Source organism: Castanea sativa, chromosome 6 (genome assembly GCF_040712315.1).
Source record: "Castanea sativa cultivar Marrone di Chiusa Pesio chromosome 6, ASM4071231v1".
NCBI lineage: Eukaryota > Viridiplantae > Streptophyta > Magnoliopsida > Fagales > Fagaceae > Castanea > Castanea sativa.
Window position 1 is genome coordinate 61723391 of NC_134018.1, and position 18969 is coordinate 61742359.

The 18969-nt window shown below is 34.5% G+C and overlaps 3 protein-coding genes and 1 pseudogene across 3 annotated transcripts; all 4 read right to left on the reverse strand.

Annotated features, from left to right (window-relative positions):
* On the reverse strand, positions 1-1379 carry LOC142640315 (uncharacterized). Its single transcript, XM_075814377.1, has 3 exons — positions 873-1379; positions 699-771; positions 1-443 (listed from the first exon to the last, which is right to left on the reverse strand). The coding sequence occupies exons 1-3, from the start codon at positions 1377-1379 to the stop codon at positions 1-3; spliced, it is 1023 nt and encodes a 340-aa protein (XP_075670492.1).
* Positions 1380-4651: 3272 nt separating this feature from the next.
* Positions 4652-6349, reverse strand: LOC142640984 (xyloglucan endotransglucosylase protein 1-like; annotated as a pseudogene).
* A 5357-nt stretch (positions 6350-11706) lies between these two features.
* On the reverse strand, positions 11707-13111 carry LOC142640904 (xyloglucan endotransglucosylase protein 1-like). Its single transcript, XM_075815220.1, has 3 exons — positions 12755-13111; positions 12349-12542; positions 11707-12249 (listed from the first exon to the last, which is right to left on the reverse strand). The coding sequence occupies exons 1-3, from the start codon at positions 13049-13051 to the stop codon at positions 11844-11846; spliced, it is 897 nt and encodes a 298-aa protein (XP_075671335.1). The 5' UTR covers positions 13052-13111; the 3' UTR covers positions 11707-11843.
* Positions 13112-16473: 3362 nt separating this feature from the next.
* On the reverse strand, positions 16474-17770 carry LOC142641197 (xyloglucan endotransglucosylase protein 1-like). Its single transcript, XM_075815601.1, has 3 exons — positions 17479-17770; positions 17034-17227; positions 16474-16912 (listed from the first exon to the last, which is right to left on the reverse strand). The coding sequence occupies exons 1-3, from the start codon at positions 17752-17754 to the stop codon at positions 16516-16518; spliced, it is 867 nt and encodes a 288-aa protein (XP_075671716.1). The 5' UTR covers positions 17755-17770; the 3' UTR covers positions 16474-16515.
* Positions 17771-18969: the final 1199 nt, after the last annotated feature.

The window sequence follows — 18969 nt, forward strand, 5'->3', positions numbered from 1 at the left end:
TCATGAACATATCAATGATGTGATATTGTTACGAACCTCTCTCATCTCAGCTTCGTCCAACATTGAGATCACATCTGCCATGGCATCGTAATGACCTCCCTCACTATGTTCATATGTGTCCCCTGCAGAGTTGGAATATTCACCGTTATTGTTTTCATGTGCTCTAATGAAATTGTGAAGAACTATTGTAGCAACAATGATGTGACATTGAGTGCGTAAGTGAAAGGGTGACATACTTCTCAAAATTTTCCATTTATTCTTCCAAACTCCAAAAGTTCGTTCTATGACTGAACGAAGTGATGAATGAAGATAATTAAATTTCTCCTCTAGACGATGCAGCTGTTCACCTCGGTTAAATTTGGGGATGTGGTTCCTCTCCCCTTTATATGGTGCAAGGAAGCCTTGCTTCATAGGGTACCCTGAATCAACAAGATAGTACTTCCCTGCAAAATTATACGTTTAGTGCATTAACATTTTCATTACATAATACATACTTTAAGACTGTCAATTATTCTACATATTTACAAACCTGGTGGAGGTTTTGGGAGGTTTTGGGAAGTTGGCACTCTCATTATTGAGGTAGCTTAAAAATATCCTTGTGTCATGCGCTGACCCTTCCCATCCAACACACGCAAATGTGAATTTCATGTCAAAATCACATGCGCACATGCAGTTTGTTGTTACGATCCCTTTCTTGCCTCTATACGGGTGTTGCTCATCAACAGGTACGACCATTTCGACGTGAACCTCATCAATCGCACCAATGCAACCCTAACCATTGCCACAAAAATACAATGTGAAAAGGTATACGCGGTATGACAATAAAAATAATTTGAATAAAATCAAGTTAAGATACCAAATTCACAAAGTACCTTGAAATGTGGCCAATATTGATCTGAATGCTGAATATGTTCTGGCACATTACGAAATGTACGATTAGCAAGCTTGATAATGTCTGGTGCCATAACGGTGGCTAACAATGTAACTACCGTGGCCACGTGTTGATGCACTGTCTCACCCGAATGCTGAAATCTATCCTGCACTACTTTGTTACTCGAGGCATGACCAAGTACCACCAATGTCATTGCCACAGACTCTTCCAAGCAAACTCTTTTGGTACCGTTATATTCATACTGAGTGCGCAATGTATTACACAATTGTCGAAACACATGGCTTGACATTCTAAAAATATTGTGATATTTCTGCTCATTTCCATTTAATATATACTGTACCCATTCATACCTCGTTTGTATATTTGTATGCATTGGTACTTTGGTCATATAGGTCTCCACGCAAGCTACACATGCACACCCAGCTATATATGTCGCGAGTACAATGTTGTCAGTCAGGTCGAAGTCTGAGTCATTTACCAAATCCATCCTTCTGGAAGATTTAGAAATGCGTTATCTAACCAATATACATATATTCACCAGTCAATTGGATATAATGCAATGCCACAGGGCAGAATTAAATCATCTGCATAAACTACACTTTTTTCTCCAAGCATTTAATATAGTGATTTTGATGTTATTTGAAAAAAAAAAAAAATCTTAAATCATTTGCATAAACTACACGTAAAATTCACAAGTGAAAATAAAAAAATTAATTTTGCTCTAATGGAGTTTCTTATTATAAATTGCTACACGTAAAACTCACATATGATTTGCATTTTTTTTTTTTATAGCTTTTACCAAACTTTTACCAATATAAGCTTTTTTTATAGATTTTTTTTTTTGTTAATTTTTTTTTGTTTATAGCTTTTAGAACCGTTGGCCACTTTTATTTATTTATTTATTTTTGTTATAGTTTTTACCAATATAAGCTTTTACCAAACTTTTACCAAACTTTTACCAATATAAGCTTTTTTTTATAACTTTTTTTTTTTTTAGCTTTTAAAGTGGAGAGAACCATTGGCCACTTTTTTTTATTTTATAACTTTTACCAATATAAGCTTTTACCAAACTTTTACCAATATAAGCTTTTTTTATAGATTAAATTTTTTTTTTTTTTTTTTGTTTATAGCTTTTACCAATATAAGCTTTTACCAAACTTTTTTTTTTTAAAGAATCATAACAACAATGGCACATGGAAAATGTCATTTATTTTAAGGCCAATTTAATGATCACAGCCTATCATGGAATACTCCAGGAGTTCATATATTACTTCCTAACAGAACGTAAAAGATGAGTACATGCCTATTATATCCAAATCAAGATGAAGACACTGACCAAGAGAGGCCAAAGTTTTTTAACAGTAATAAATTTTAAAGACATATTTGTGAACACAAAAAATAAAAATAAACAAAAAAGAGTGCAATAGGTACATTTTTGAAAATCCGATTACTACACAACACCACATTGAAGCAACCCTATCGAGACAATCCCCTTTCGTTCAGAGAAAATGAAATTGAGGGTTCCTTTGGAACTGCATCTCTAGCCACTTCAGCTGGATGTCCTTGTCATGAACAAGTGCTGCAAACATGCTCCTATTCACTGCTGTTTCCATGAAGAAGAGGGTGCTAAACATAAAAAGACGATCGCCCGATTGCACCTTGGGAAGACTCAACACCATGTCTAGAATTTCTTTAAACTCAGTAGTTGTTGTGTTTGCAATTGGTGGATGAGTACTTATAGTTCTACTTTCAACAATAACATTTGAGATACTCTTCAAAGAGTCGGACAACTCTTGCACAACTAAACGGTTTTTTTTTTTTTTTCTTGCAAATTCCCCTAGCAATGTGGACACTGCTGAGCTTGCCTTTCCCCTTATCTATTGCCGATCCTGCCATCGACAATGATGGGTCTTCAACCTCCATTGAGTCAACATTCACAGAGGATTGACATTGGGGGTCAACAAACTCTTTGCTATCAACGGAGTCCCCGGACCCTTCAGTGCTTTCCTTTGGCATTGGACCACTAGTGCATAATGTATTTTTTCCCGTTGCAATTGTGCCTCCATACATGATGTCCATGGAGTCAAGATTCGGCATTCCTTTTTTTCTAAAGGTTCCTGCAATGGGACATGCCTACATGTAGACAACTAGTAGTTAGAACACAATATAGTTGTAGGCAATGGAAGTGAACTGAAGGACATGTGAAGTGAACTCACCGCAATCTTTCGGGTCCACCAATCATCAGTAGCATCAAGCTGCCTAGTTCCAGCATCAATACCCAACCCACTCTCATGCTCAAAACAGTCCTTATACTTCCTCCAATTTCTCCTTAGATGATCCCATTTATTTTTGAACTGCTAGTGAGTTACCACTTTTTCCATTTCTGCCAACTGCTTAATCACTTCATCAACCCCTTCCTTTCTCAAATATTCTCCCTTCCTCTTGCCCTCTAGGACTTGAACAGCACAAAAATCACAAAATGCTTTTACTTCATTTGGTTCTTTCCAATCTTGTCTCACATCATCACCACCGTCATTTCATTTCCCCTTACCCATTTTTGCTACAAGCTTGGTCTATACTCATTGAGGCATTTCAACAAATAGGCCGTGTGCATGATATGCAATTGGTTACACATGCCCACATGAAAAATAAAAAGTAAACTCACATAGTCCACATACTACTGTAATGGCAAACACAAAAACTACACAGCCTAGAGTTGAACACAACCTAGAGTTGAACACAGCAACCACACACACACACGTTGAACACAAAAAAACCCACAAATTCAAGCCTCATGGAAAATAACCACAGTATGAGAAGAGAGAGTATGAGAAGAGAGAGAGCAACTTACCCGTGAATGCAGAGACCCACAGTGGTGGAACGGCGTCCCAAGCGGAGAGAAGGTGCGCTCAAGCGAAGGAAGAATAGAGCTCCGGATCGGGTGGGTTTGTTCCATGTAATGGATTTGTTCAAAGTAATGGGTTTCCTTTGTTTTAATGGATTATTGGTGGGTGGAGTTCATTGAAGGGGCAGAGGACGGAGTATTGATGAAGCGCATTGAAGACGTCTGCCACGGTAGTTGATAGAGAGGGGGCTGGTGCGAAATAGCCGTTGCTCTGCTTCTTTGGTCAGATCAGTGAATAAATTCGAAGAAGAAGAAAATATCCCTGGTGTTATAAACTGACCCAAAACGTATAGTGAAATAAAAAGCACAGACCAGTGAAATAAAATTTTGCAATGAAACGGTGTGTTGCAACGCGTTTCCTCTGCTCTTGGTGTCCATGAACAGTACACGCGAGGTACTGTGCACTTGTGTTTAATGTGTTTCAGCTGGAGTTTGCGCGTTTCCTGTCCAATGCACTGTAGCTGTGGGACCCATGCCGTGCTGGACGCAAACATGAAACGCTGGGTTGAAAACGCTATCCAAACATTACCTTAATTGAATCCAGATTAAAAATGATTAATTGTTTTACAACCAGGGTCTAAACTCCCATCATATTTAAAATTCAAATTTATGTCAAATACAAATGACATGATAAAATCATCAAGATGAGTCAACCCGCCTCGACACAAATAATGAATCATTTTATTTCAATTAATTGCTAGTTGACAATTGCATGACTTGTTTCAATCTATTTTGATGAAAACTCATCTAAAATCACTAATTCATTAAAATTGTGTTGTAAGTTGTGTCAAATATTATCACCCCTTATCTAAAGATTGTTAGTGCCAAATTCCTTTGTTTAGACGTTCTTAAGACGAAAACTATATTGAAACTGGAAGATATTTCTTACGCTAGCCTCTTGATATGATTCTCCTGAGAGAGAGAGAAGAGAGAAACTTTTCACTTTTTTTGGTGGGGGTGGAGGGTGTTGTCATTTTAGACAATTTGATTTTATTTGATTCAAAAGAAAAAAGATTTGATTTTATTTGATTCTTAGACAATTTTTGCACAAAGAATAAAGAATTTTCATAAACTATAAATCTAATGCTGAGTGACAAAAAAAAAAAAAATCGTATGAGGGTGCTCTATCTAGTCCCTTCAGCGTTGCTTTGATCTCTTACATTCGGGTGGGAGACCTTGAGGGAAGCGTTTCAAGTCAGTGCAGTAGTTGTAAATCATATATTTCTTTTGCACCCAACGAATCCTTCTTCGTCCTGTTGCATCAAGTGCTTGATCCTGCCATGTATTAGTCTGCAAAGAATTTGAATTGTAGACACAAGATGATGACCCAGATGACCAAACACAAGCATTGGCCTCAAAATTTCTGTAAGAGGCTATGAATGGTGCTTTGGTCCAGTCAGTCTTCACAAGCCCCCCTCTCGTTGCCCAATCATCGGCATTCCAGAGGCTTGAGTAAATCCTCATGGGTTGGCTGTTGGGGAATGGAACACCAAGTGATTTCAAGTTGTTGAACACTCTTATAGGAATGTTATCTACCAAAAACCTGATAAGCAAGAAGAATTTGCAATTGTATTAGAATAAATATTCTTAACTGAAGTATAACAAACTTTTGAGAAATTTCAATGTACTTTATAGTGTCCATACATGATAACTTGAGAATTCCAGATGAAAGAGTATGTGTGGAAGGCCTTTGTGGGATCAAACCAGAGATAGAATTGCTCTTCTCTGTTCCCTTCCCCGTGTGTGAAGACATTGGTATGAACTATATACGGCTCTCCAGACACGTTGCCCAAGAACTCAAAGTCAATTTCATCATGGTTTGGTCCTTGAGATGATAACTGCACAAGTTTGTAAATTAGCCATTAGAGTGATGTTTAACAAATTTTATGATATAAATCCTACAGATTTATGTCACCAATCATAAAAAAGGAATTCAGGCACTTATATTTATTATGTTGTTTAAGTGGCACTAATATTTTGTAGCAATTTTAGTATTTTTCGAAGTCAAATTAATCATGGAGGATAACAAAATTTAAGAAGTAGATGTCAAGAAGGGATATTGAAACTTACATAATAGGTAGTAACAGTGCCAGCTGAGTTGCCACTTACAAGCTTGATTTGCATGTCGATCCTGCCAAATAGGTATTCGTTCTTGGATCGGAAACCAGAACCGGAAGTATTGTCAAGAGAAAGAGTGAGAAACTGGCCTCCATTGGCTATATTAGCGTGATCATTGCCCCATGTAATATCAAAATCTTGATAAAAATTTCCTGCTGAGGCAGCCACCAGAGCACTGAGACTGAATAAAGCAAGCAAAAGCATTACTACTTTAAGAGAAGAGGAAGACATTTTTGTTACTTCTGGTTAGAGCTCTAGAGAGGATGAGATTTTGAGAAGGATATAGAGATATGAGATTGTTTGAATGTAAAGTGTAAGGTGACAGGCTTATATAGGTGCACTTGGAGTATAGCAACCATGGAATAGAGCTGGCAAATCCCATGTTTTGAAATTGAAAAGTAGAGCTGGCATAAACATAATGCATGGTTCAAAACCTGGGACAGATTGCAAATTAAGCTGAGAGGAAGCAACATAGGAAACTGGATAAAGGGTTTATATGAAGGTAGAGAAAAGAGATTGAGTTGTGAAGCATTTGTATTGGTATTTTTTAGAGTTGTGATCAGCGTATGAGTAATTGACTAATAGAAATGTCAGAGTTGTAAGCCGTTGACAAAAGGAAAATGAGAATACAAACTACACTGCATAGAGCTGGCAAACTTGAGGCTTTCTAATTCTGCATAGTAAATTCATATAGTATGTTGCCTTCCCCATCTGGACCTGCACGGGTCACCACACTGATTTGACCCAGTCACCGGTGATTATATTCAATGCTTGGTATTAAATTCTGAACTCTTTGGTGTTTCCCTTAAGTATGCCTCTGTAGAATATTAAATTCAATTATGACACAATGGCATAACGTAGCTGCATGATATTGTTTTTGTTTTAAGCCAGCTGCAAGATATTATCTAATAACCCCCAAAAATAGAAAAGGAAAAGAAAAGAAAATAAGTAAAGTATGGATTAAGAATCATAATGGAGTAGCAAAGTACAATTAATAGTGATAGAAAGGTTTTGTTATTTGTTAGATATAAAAAATTTGGAGCTATCTTAGCTCAACTTATTACGTAGCAGTTAAAGAGATATTCATATGTAATTTTAGTCACATAATTTTTTTAATGAGTCATGTAACTTATTTTAATAATATGTATGAATAGTCATATATACTATTTGTAAGTGCACAATTGTATCCGGACCTAAAAACGAGTGTTGGGCTCAGGCCCAATGAGCTTTATACAATAAAATTTGTAGAGTATGGATTTGAAATCTAGGTTCGGGATGTTGGAAGTTTGATTAACAGGCTAGAGTGCCACAATCTGTGCAAATGATAAACAAATATGACAAAGAGACCTCCTCGGACGTAAACCGATGACGATTTGTATATATATTCTCTTTCTATGCCAAAGTTTACAATTCTTAGTTCCTATTTTTCTCAGCAGAAAGTGCAGATCCCTCTCTCTTTCCTCTCTCGTTTCCTTATATACTTCTTCTTCTTCACTGGTTCATCCACGTGTCATACCAATCTTCCCCTTGAATACTTGTCCCATCCACTACCTTCTTGAAGTCTTCAAATAATACTAGGAAGGTTGAATTCTACTGTTCAAAGGTCATTTCCCCATTAATGCGGCTAGGGAGGTAGATGCAGGGCTTTTAGTGTGGTGGTAGCAGTTTTTTCCTTAGATATTTCTCACATGTCACTGCTTCTAAAGGGTGCTTGGATCACCCTCTTACCCATCAATTCTTCCAGAATTTTGCCTCTAACCTATTTAACAAGTCCTAGGGTCATTGCTGGACCTGTCCGAGGAGACACTCCTCCTCGGACAACTCTTCGGATTACTACAGTGCGGATTGACTTGTGGGCCTAGAGGCCCTAATCAAAACAGACTGGTACCAACCGATCAGGCCCAAAACCCAAACGTTTATTCAATAGCTTTTACCCCCCACACTACTAAACCTGCCGTTCGAACTATTTCCCTTTAGACCCCAAGGCTCTTGGCTTAAAGTCCCAAAACAAGGTTAAAAAGTTATCTCATGTATTATTAATTAGTCCCCAAACAAGGTTAGTCTTCTCATGTATGTGATTATTCTTCTCATGTATATGTTTTAGTATATGATTAATCTTTTCATGTATTATTAATTAGTCACCAAGCAAGGTTAAAGTTATCTCTCTTAAATCCTGGTCATTTTTAACTGAAAGTGAAACTAGATTTATAGAAATAGTCTTGCTGTTTGCTCCGCCTAAGCCATTTTTTAAATGTGTCAAAGAAAAAGTCATTTGAAGGATGAAGCTAAACAATATGCAAGAAAGATAACTTTCAAGTAAACGAATAAGATAATATTGACTAAATTTAATGTTTCTTATCTTAAAATTAAAAAAAAAAAGAAATGAAATGAAATGAAAAATCTAGGATGAAAAATTTACTGATCTGTTTATATATATATTTTGATAATTCTGATCTGTTTATATTGAAGTTAGTTGTGCGTTCTGTAGACATGCAATTTGCATGATGTTGACAGCCGTGTCGGATTGGTTGTGATCGATGTTTTTTTTCAAGTCAGTACCCAAGTGTGATAATGTTGATAGTTGGTCTTAGTCAACAAATTTAAGCAAATGAAATTAAGACGCATGTCAAGTCCCTTGAATTGTCCTGAACTCACAAAATTGATATGTGTCACAAGCCAGTTGAAGCCATATAGTGGCATGAGATTTACATAGAAAGTTTTAATTAAATGCAAGACCAAATTCAGGGAAAAAAGAAAAAGAAAAAGTGCAAGACCAAATTCTAATTCAAAATTCATTATTAAATCTCATTAAACATTGGAAAATTCTAAATAAAGTGCCCTTGAGTTGTTTATAAATAGAGATTTCTTATATAAGAAAAACATACGCACATACACTAAGAGGCGGAAAAAAAAACTTGTATTTGGTCAAAATGGAGAATCAGCTTTAGGTCCAAAAGAGAACTTTTGCTTATTCAAAATCAAAGTATATTCCTACTTCAAATCAAAATAGGATTTTTTCCTTCAGTCTTCATTTGATTTAATTTCAGATTAAGTCAGTAGACCTCAAAATTGAAGCAATTACTTCAAGATACACATTCAACCTTGGAAAAATCAAAGCATGATTCAAGATCAAGTTTATAGACCTTTGGATCATAAAGCGTAGCACTTGCAAAGATGGAATAAGAGGAATTCATTGTATGCTCTTCTTGTAAATTAGTGATCATACAGAGAAATCTAACTTCTTTCATACATATATCAACACAAATTGATTATTTGTTACATATTTTCTTGAATGTGTGATTTATTAGCATGAAATTTGTGTGTACAAAGAAAAATTTTATACTATAATGTTCAATAGGGAATTATATATATATATAAAAGATATGCATGATAGGAGATACGTACAAAGTATGAAAAAATTATCCTAAAAAAAAAAGAGTATGAAAACATTTTTATTTTAAATTTTAATGAGTGTTTTACAGACATAAGTTCAAAGATAATAAATATTCAATTATGAATAGTAATGAAAAATTTGAAAAGAAAAATACATTTATCAATAATTTGGTAGTTTAGTATGCAAGATTACTAATGATTGTGTACATTTTTCTTGATATATGTGACAATTTTCTTTATATTTTTGGACAATATATAAAAGCATCATTTGAAATATTAAATACAACTTAATTTGTGAATTTAGGGCATCCTATGCATTGACTTCAACTAATATTAGGCAATGAACTTGATTCCTAAAACTTTAAAAATTTTGAGTAGTGTTAAGGGCACAGAATTTTTACAACAAAATCTAGTTAAAATGTATTTACTACTTTTCATCTAAGTCTACCATTAAAATCTTATTTTATTTATCATTAACAACTTGTTAATTAAACTTTATTGTGAAATTATTATAAAAATATTATGTTTGTAGCTTTATTGAAATTTTTAGGCGAAAATGTACTTTTGGTTCCTACATTTTGGGTCAATTCCCATTTTGGGTCCCAAAATTGATTTCGTTACAAATATCGTCCTTAAAATAGGAAAATCGTTTTTAAAATAGTCCCTGCCGTCAACTCACTAACGGAAACTTCCTACGTGACAAACAGAATGACTTGTTTGCTGGCGTGGCGATGACGTGGCTATTAAAATATAATTAAAAATAATTATTTGGCAATTTTAAAATAACACGTCAGCATTTTAATATTTTAAACAATGCCACGTTAGAAAATTTATATAAAAAAAAAATTAAATTTAAAAAAAACCTTAAATCTAATTTAATTAAAGAAATTATAACTTATCATTATTAATTTTCAAACATTACAACTTGTTCTTTGTTCTTTGTGTTCTTCCCAATCAAACCCAGATACAAAGAACTCAAACTCAGATTACATGAACAGAAACCCAACAACCACTAACTCAAACCCAGATCACAACAACAAACAAAAATCACAAATAGAGATCAAACACAACGAAACCCAGATCACAACTCAAACAAAACCCAGATCACATCCCAAACGAAAATCAAGATCCCAAACGAAAATCAAAACCCAAACAAAACCCAGACTCCAAAATTTTCCCATTCTTTTCACGGCATCAAGATCCGATGGCCTCCATGATCAAAACCTCGAAGATCAGCCTCTTGATCTGCTCGTCGTTGGTCAATATTGGGTGTAAGGTTTTGAGCGGAGATGAGATTATGAGATTTGAGAGTTTGGGGTCATCTCGGCTTCACAACCACTAATCTAGGCTCCAATACCGAATCGGTGACTAGGGTTTCGTCGGTGACTGGGGTTTCGTACAACGGAGCCATACTGAATCAGCAGACCTTCGCGATGGGTTTTCTTTCTTTGACGGTAGCGGCGACCTCACTGAGTCTTGAACGACTTTGACGACGGCGACTTCATCACTAGATTAGAGAGAGTTTGGGTCTAAGAGATTTCGTCGAGGGTGAAGAGAGAAAGAGAGAATTAGAGATAGAGAGAGTTTAGAGATGAGATTAAAAGAAAAAGTAAAAGAAAAAGAATTAAGGTTAAAGAAAAAGAAAAAAGAATTAAAAGGATAATTACATTTGTTTTATTAAAAATAGGGGTTGCTACGATCAATTTTTTTGTTTTAATTATTTAAGTTTTTTTTTTAATTTAATTTCTTTTTTTATATAAATTTTCTGACGTGGCATTGTTTAAAATATTAAAATGCTGACGTGTTATTTTAAAATTGCCAAATAATTATTTTTAATAATATTTTAATAGCCACGTCATCGCCACAAGTCATTCCGTCTGCCACGTAGGAAGTTTCCGTTAGTGTGTTGGCGGCAGGGACTATTTTAAAAACGATTTTCCTTTTTTAGGGACGATATTTGTAACGAAATCAATTTTGGGACCAAAATGGGAATTGACCCAAAATGCAGGTACCAAAAGTGCATTTTTGCCAAATTTTTATCCTACTTGGTGCTAATAGCCTAATTTCAAGCAATCCTAAGCACGGGATTTGAGGTTTATTTTATTTTTCCCGTTCTTGATTTTGTTTTTCATTGTTCTTCTACTAGGTTTGCCCAGCAGAGAGAGGTGGATAGTGTCCTGTGCTATAATCTTCTCTAGTTCTCAATCTGTAATCATGTCTACCAAGTCTAATTACTTCAAGATTTGAGCTTAAGTTCTATAATCAAATGTTACTTTTGATGATGCAATAAGAACTTCTAAAGGCACTACATGTTGTGCCATGTGCTTTTCTATCTCCTTCTTCATCTCCCTGTTGACATCTTTAGAATCAAACCGAAGCTTTGCTTTAGAATTGGTCACAACTGATTTAATTTCCTTTCATAAAAAAAAAAAAAACTGATTTATTTTGCTTACAACATATTTTTGCACAAAGAATAAAGAATTCATATTGATACAGAGGAATCAACAATTGAATATATAGGCCAATTTAGCCTCTCTAGAGGAACCTTGATCGCTTGCATTCAGCTGGGAGACCTTGAGGGAAACGTTTAAAGTCACCGCAATAGTTGTAAACCATGTACTTCTGCTGCACCCATCTGATTCTGTTCCTTTCAGCTGCATTAAGAGCTTGATTCTGCCATTCACTGGTCTGCAAAGAATTGGTGGACAAGGAGACACAGGATGACTCCGAGGTCCAAACACAAGCATTGGCTTTGAAGTTTCTGTAAGAAGCTGTAAATGGAGCTTTTGTCCAGTCAGTCTTTACAAGCCCACCTCTTGTTGCCCAGTCATCAGCATTCCAGAGGCTTGAGTAAATCTTCATGGGTTGGCCTTTGGGAAATGGAATACCAATTGATTCCAAGTTGTTAAACACTCTTATAGGAATGTTATCCACCAAGAAACTGAAAAGCAAGAAGTTGCAAATGTATTATTAATTTACTTATTCTAAATGAAGTAAAATGAAAGTTTAATGGATATATATAGTGTCGATTATATATTACATGATGCGTTGAGTGTTCCAGACGATGGAGTATGTGTGGAATGCCATTGTGGGATCAAACCAGAGATAGAACTGTTGCTCCCTATTGCCTTTTCCCTGTGAGAACACATTGGTATGGAGTATGTATGGATCCCCAGACACGTTTCCCAAGAACTCGAAGTCAATCTCATCGTGTGTAGGTCCTTGAGAAGATAACTGCAGAGAAATTCAATAGATGAGCTATGAAAAACTTAAATAATAGGATTAAGTTTCCATTTGATGCAACTTATTTGTCAACTTTTCGAAAAAAAAAAAAGGGATTATTTAAAAAATGTACTGAAGAAAAAACTGAAATAGTGCGATTTGAAACCACTTTACAAATTTGGAACCAAGTGAATTAGTTATGTTGAAGAGGAAGTGAGACTTACGTAATAAGCAGTGACAGTGCCTGCAGAATTTCCAGCTACAAGCTTGATTTGCATGTCAATCCTTCCAAATAGGTACTCATTCTTAGACTGGAAACCGGAGCCGGAAATTTTATCAAGGGAAAGAGTGAGAAGATTGCCTCCATTAAGTATCTTAGCACGGTTATCTCCCCAAGTGATGTCAAAGTCTTGATAGAAGTTGCCAGCTGAGACAGCCACTAGAGAAGTAAGAATGAACAATGAAAGCAACAATGAAAGCAGCAATGAAACTTGGAGAGAAGAAGAGGTTGTAGTAGACATTGTTGTCACTTTAAGAGCTCTAGAGAGGAGGAGATCAGTTGCTTGTGAGAGAGGTGAGGTTGTGATGAAACTAGTTCAAGTTTGAAGCCTATATATAGGTGCAATTGGAGCTGTAAGCCGATGAGTAGTGCTGGCAAAACCAGGTTGTTATCAATTAGACTAAAGGCGCTTTGGCAAAAGTCAGCTCAAAACTGGAGACAGGTTTGCACAATGATGAGATGAAGAAGAAGCATATGAAACCAGGAAGTTGGTGTGATGGTTGAGATGGGATATTTTAGCATTAGAATTATAATTAAATTAAATGATAAAATTCACAATTTCTTGTTAGTTTAAGTTTTTGGAATAATTTGTAATTTATCACGGTAAAGAATATGATATTTTGAGTTCAACCACTGTCTTCACTCTATCTCTCATTTTCTCCACAAATTAACATTTCACCTCTCATTTAAAATATTAAAAAGCTTCACTTATTAAAGAAGAGTTTAGGCCCACATGTTATAGTTAAATAATTAAATTTACAATTTTCTAAGAGTAGTGTTATTATTTACAAATTTTTTTACAAGCAACAAATTTATTAAATTTTCTAATAACTTAAATTTTTAGAACAATCGGTAATTTGTCATATATATTTGATCATGTATTCAAAGCTATAATCAGTCCGCCAAAGGAAATTTAAAGCTATAATCCATTGAAAAAAAGGATCACTAGACCAGGGTGTGTGAAAGAGGGCATGGTGGTTGGAGTACCAAACAGGCTGCATAGAGCTGGCAAAGTTGAGTCCCCCCGCAATTTTTGAACAGAAAAGATGATATACGCGTTTGGTGGTGATATACATATACCTGGTCCTACCCCTGCTGGAACCATATCTGCTGGTTGCACTTATCCCATGTTATTTTATTTAAAATTAAGAATATAATTCTAAATCTTTATTAAAAAAAAAAAAAAAGAAGATAAATACTGACGTTCTATGCAGTTTCCCATTAACATAATGATAGTGAGTGATTTTTATTTTTATTTTTGGATTTTATTTAGCATATTACAGCCTTTTAATTAAAGCTGGACATCTTTTTTTTTAGGTACAAGCGTGCATTTTTATTCCAAACACCTAGCAATTCTTTGTGTGTTTGGATCAGTATTTTGTGGAAAATTGGAAAAATTACAAGTACCTACACAAAGGTGTAAGTTTTAAAAATTATACACAAGCTTAGAAAAATTTTCATATAATAAGAAAATGGAAATAACAAAACATAAGTAATCAACTTATCACTACAAAATATTTTTTAGGTGCCGTGTGCTTGATTTTTGGCAATGCTAAGTTAATAGTGTACTTTTTATTCCTTTAAGGTTTAAAAAAAAAAAAAATCTTTTACTTTAATGCTAATTATACTTCTTCAACCTCGTATATAGTCTCACATTCCATTCCAATATGGTGAGTGAAGATTGAAATTGAACTGTGCTCCTCTTCTGGGACGTCAATAGATTTTTGGATTAGTTTTGGGACGTCACTAGATTTTTGGATTATAAAGGGTTTGAGCAGAATCGAGTTGTTAGGTTCTAAGTACTTAGGAACTAATGTATTAAAACTCTAATGTGTATTGTTGGCAAACCATGATCAAAACAGATGTTTAGTCTTGCTTTAGACTTGCTTAAAGTATGTCATTCATGTAAAGTTGGAATTGAGTTAACTGCAGAAGTTACTGTGCATTTCTGCCTGGCTCGATCGATCGAGAATTAGACTCGACCGATCGAAAGTCATGCAAATTGTTTTTTCTGCAGAATTTCCAATTCAACCCTAAGCCCATATGACGTGCATGGTTTTATATTTTGCCCTAGATATAAAAGGCAAACCTTAGCCACGTTTTTGAGGTTACTCATATTGCTGTTTGTGTGAATCTCTTGTGGGATCTGAGAGGTACTTGCCTTCATATAAGCTTATGATTATCAAGAAGGAGATTTCTTTGAGAACTTGATGATCATTCAGTTGCTGTCATAAGAGTTTAACGATACACAAGTGGGAGTACTTGTACTTGCTGGAGAATCCAAGGAAGAAGGAGTCTGTGGTCTCGGAGCTTGCACGTGGTTGTGTCAGTAAGTTTTCTACTGGTGTGTAGTAATAGGATGTTAGTGGTCTAAGTCGTTATTATAAAACTTCGATTCTTTCATAGTGGATTCGGTTGTACCTTGAGGATAGCTAAGTTAAATCCTCCCCAGGTTTTTTACCTGTTTGGCTTTCCTGGGTCATCATATCTTTGTGTTTTTATATTCCGCACTTTACATTGATATGATTATATGATTGTGTTAACCTGAATTTGAAATTTGGATTAAGTAATAATTTGGCTTGTTAACTAGGTTAACCCAATTGTGTTTTAAGGGGTCTAAATAACTCTACATGAATATTAAATGGTCAAGCTTGTTCATTTAATTTTTTTTTGAACATGAGTCGAGATCGAACTTATTATTATATAAGATTTTATAATAATACCAACACTAATGCACCAGATCTCATTAAAACTTATTATTATACAAGATTTTATATTTAAGCTTGGCTCACTTTCTAGTCGTGTAAGCTTGAACTTGTTTATGAGCTACTTGATTTATTTATTTTTCCTATATAGTATGAAACCATGACTAAAATGTTTTACCTCTTCACAATTTTATAAATTTTAATTATGAATAGAATGGTTATATTATAATATTAATAAGCGATAAATAATTATTTAATATCATATTGACTTGTTAACAAACTTATTCAATCCAATTTTAAGTCTAAATAAATATATTTTTAGACAGGTATACATATAAAAAAATAATAGTATGTATAATTAAATCGGACTCCTATAGTCACAAGCTTGTTTACAAACACATTATTTTGTTTGAGTTTGACTCGTTTAACAATCGAGCCTAAACTTAAGGCTTGAACTTGACTTGCTTTTCTAAACAAACAAACATAAATAAATATTTTTTGGACCTAAGTTCAAGTTGATCATAAACAACTTAGTTCATTTATAGCCTTAATTATAAATGGTAGCTCTTATGCTTCTATTTTTAATTGGAGCTAATGAAATCAATTCTCAAGCTCTAGCAGTTTCAAGAGCATGACTTCAAATAGAATATATTAGAGAAAAAAAAAATACATGTTGCCTATTTTTATTAGATTGTTGAGACTATATAATCGAATCTATAATTAATTTTGAGACTAAAACTTAGTTGTTATTGTATTTAGTAAGGACAAAGAATAAACATTCTTCGTTATCATTAAATAACACGTTACAAACTATAGAAAAAAACAACTTTATTGACAAATAATACTTGTGAAAGTATTATTACACTCAAAAAAGGAAAAAAGAATGAAACTTAAATTCTTTTTTTATTTATTTAAATATCTATACATAAATCGACGTACAAAAATGAGATTGAGTTTTTAAGATAAAACAAACAAGCACTTTAATGCACCACAGGAAGCTTTATCTTTTGCATTCTGGTGGTAGACCTTTAGGGAATCGTTTGAGATCAGTGCAATAGTTGTAAATCATGTAATTCTTTTGCACCCATCGAAGTAATTCCCTGCCCTTAGGACCAAGTACTGCTTTATCCTCAGCGAAAACGTTTTCCACTGCATTGATGGACTTGTTGCGACATGGCTTCCCAGATGTCCAAACACAAGCATTGGCAACGTAGTTTCTATAAGTTGCTGTGAAAGGTGCTTTGCTCCAGTCAATCTTCACAAGTCCTCCTCTTGTTGCCCAGCTATCACCATTCCAGATAGTAGAGTAAACTCTCATTGGTTGGCTTTTGGGAAATGGAACACCAATGGATTCCAAGTTGCTGAACACTCTGATAGGTATGTTATCCACTAGGAATCTGAAATAAGGCAAAAAGGAAGTCACACACACACACACATATATATATATTTTAGAAATTAATCTTCATAATGAGAAGTGGGAAAGTTTTGAAAAGATTGAAGGTGAATAGTTTATGTTACATTATCTTTCTGCGGTTCCAAATGGCCGAGTAAGTGTGGAAGTTCTTCGTGGGGTCAAACCATAGATAGAATTGTTGTTCCCTGTCTCCTTTTCCTTGAGAATATAAATTTGTACTTAGTATATATGGTTGTCCAGACAAGTTCCCCAAGAACTCGAAGTCAATCTCATCATGGGCTCCTCCTTGTGAAGATAACTGCATGCGTTAATCATAAATCTAATAAGTAGGGATTTGTGTTATTTGCATAAGAGTTGTGCACAAAATATTGTATATAAATTCTATCTCAATTGTATAAAGAAAAGTAGGCCACGTATATAGACAGATAGATAGGGTTATATACATGTGAACAACTTTTGTACACATAAAAAATATTCCTAGAATTATATTAGCTACCCAAGCACTAGAAAAAAAAAAAAGGCAAATGAAATGCAAAGAGAGTTACACACATATAATGTTGTCACAGTGCCAGCTGAGTCCCCAGGCACTAGCTTCATTTGCATGTCGAATCTTCCAAATAGGTACTCATTCTTGGACTGGAAACCAGAACCAGATTCCTGGTCGAGAGAAAGCGTGAGAACTTGGCCGCCGTTGCGTATGTTCGCACGGTAACCACCCCATGTAAGATCAAAGTCGTTGTAGAAATTGCTGGCGAAAGTGACCATAACAACACTCATGAAGATGGAAAGCAAAAACCTCAATGAAGCCTGGGAAGAGGAAGACATTTTCTCTATTTTCACACATAGAGCTGTAAAAAGGAAGAGATTTTTGCTTAAGAGAAATATGAGGTTGTTTTGATGGTAGAAATTTGAGTTATGCAGCCTATATATATAGATATATGTATGTATGGTTGCCCTTGGAATAGATAGCCTTTGAATATTATAGCTGGCAAAAATCAAAGTTCAGAACTGGTAACAGGTTAGTAAAATTAAGACATGGTTTTGTGTGATCGATAAAATTAGTAAACAATGGAATGGATATTCTTGCTCCTAGTAATAATGTCTTTAAATAGGTTGTCCTTGAATTAGGAAGCTGTTGGCTTTTAACTACAAATCAATTTCTTAACAAAAAAAAAAAAAAAAGAGAACTCGAACTAGAAATTAATCCAGGTTGTTAGTCTATGGTGGGTTGTTGCTAGCCTCACTGGCATTACAGCCTTTATGGCTATGTGAAATTGTGAACTCAATTCATTTGGGTTTCTGAATTAATATGACATAAGTGGGGGGAGAAAAAAAATACATTGCTCTCAAATTTAAATGAGGCATGAGGAAGCAACATAGGAAATTAAAAAAAAAAATTTTTTTTTTTTTTTGAAAATGATAACATTACTATCAATTTTACCATAAAAGACTTACAAATTAATTGATATCATAATGAAAATGATTGAAGTTAAATCTAAAAACTAATAATAACTAAATGCCAATTTTGTTAGTATCTCTTAATGTTTTCATTAAAGATATCTAGAGTTCAAATTTTTACAGTTTTCTCTAGCAAATTTCAAATTTTTTTAAAAAATAAAAATCTTTATTATCTTTTATGTTTTGGGTTTAAAAAATTTGATACATTAGTTTGGAAAAAGCAACCGAAGCTTTAATAGGTTCGTCTTTAAATTTGAATGTTAATGAATGATCTAATTAAGTTCACCTTTAATGGTGTTTCCTCAAGGCTTACCCGCGGGCCAGGTTGCTTGCTGATCACAAAGGTGCCTTCAAGTGCCTGAATGCTTGCTGGTCGATCCACTATTAGCAATGATACCTTCTATCAGAATAGCCATTAGTTAGTCTTTCATTTCTAGGACAAGAAACATAAGAATTCGATCAAGAAGGCAACTAGATATGAAGATTGTTTGTTACAATCTTCATCCTAGCACAAGTGATTTTGTCAGCTTTATATTGGGCAAGGATCAGGGTGTTCTGAACTTGAATTCAAAACAAGAAACA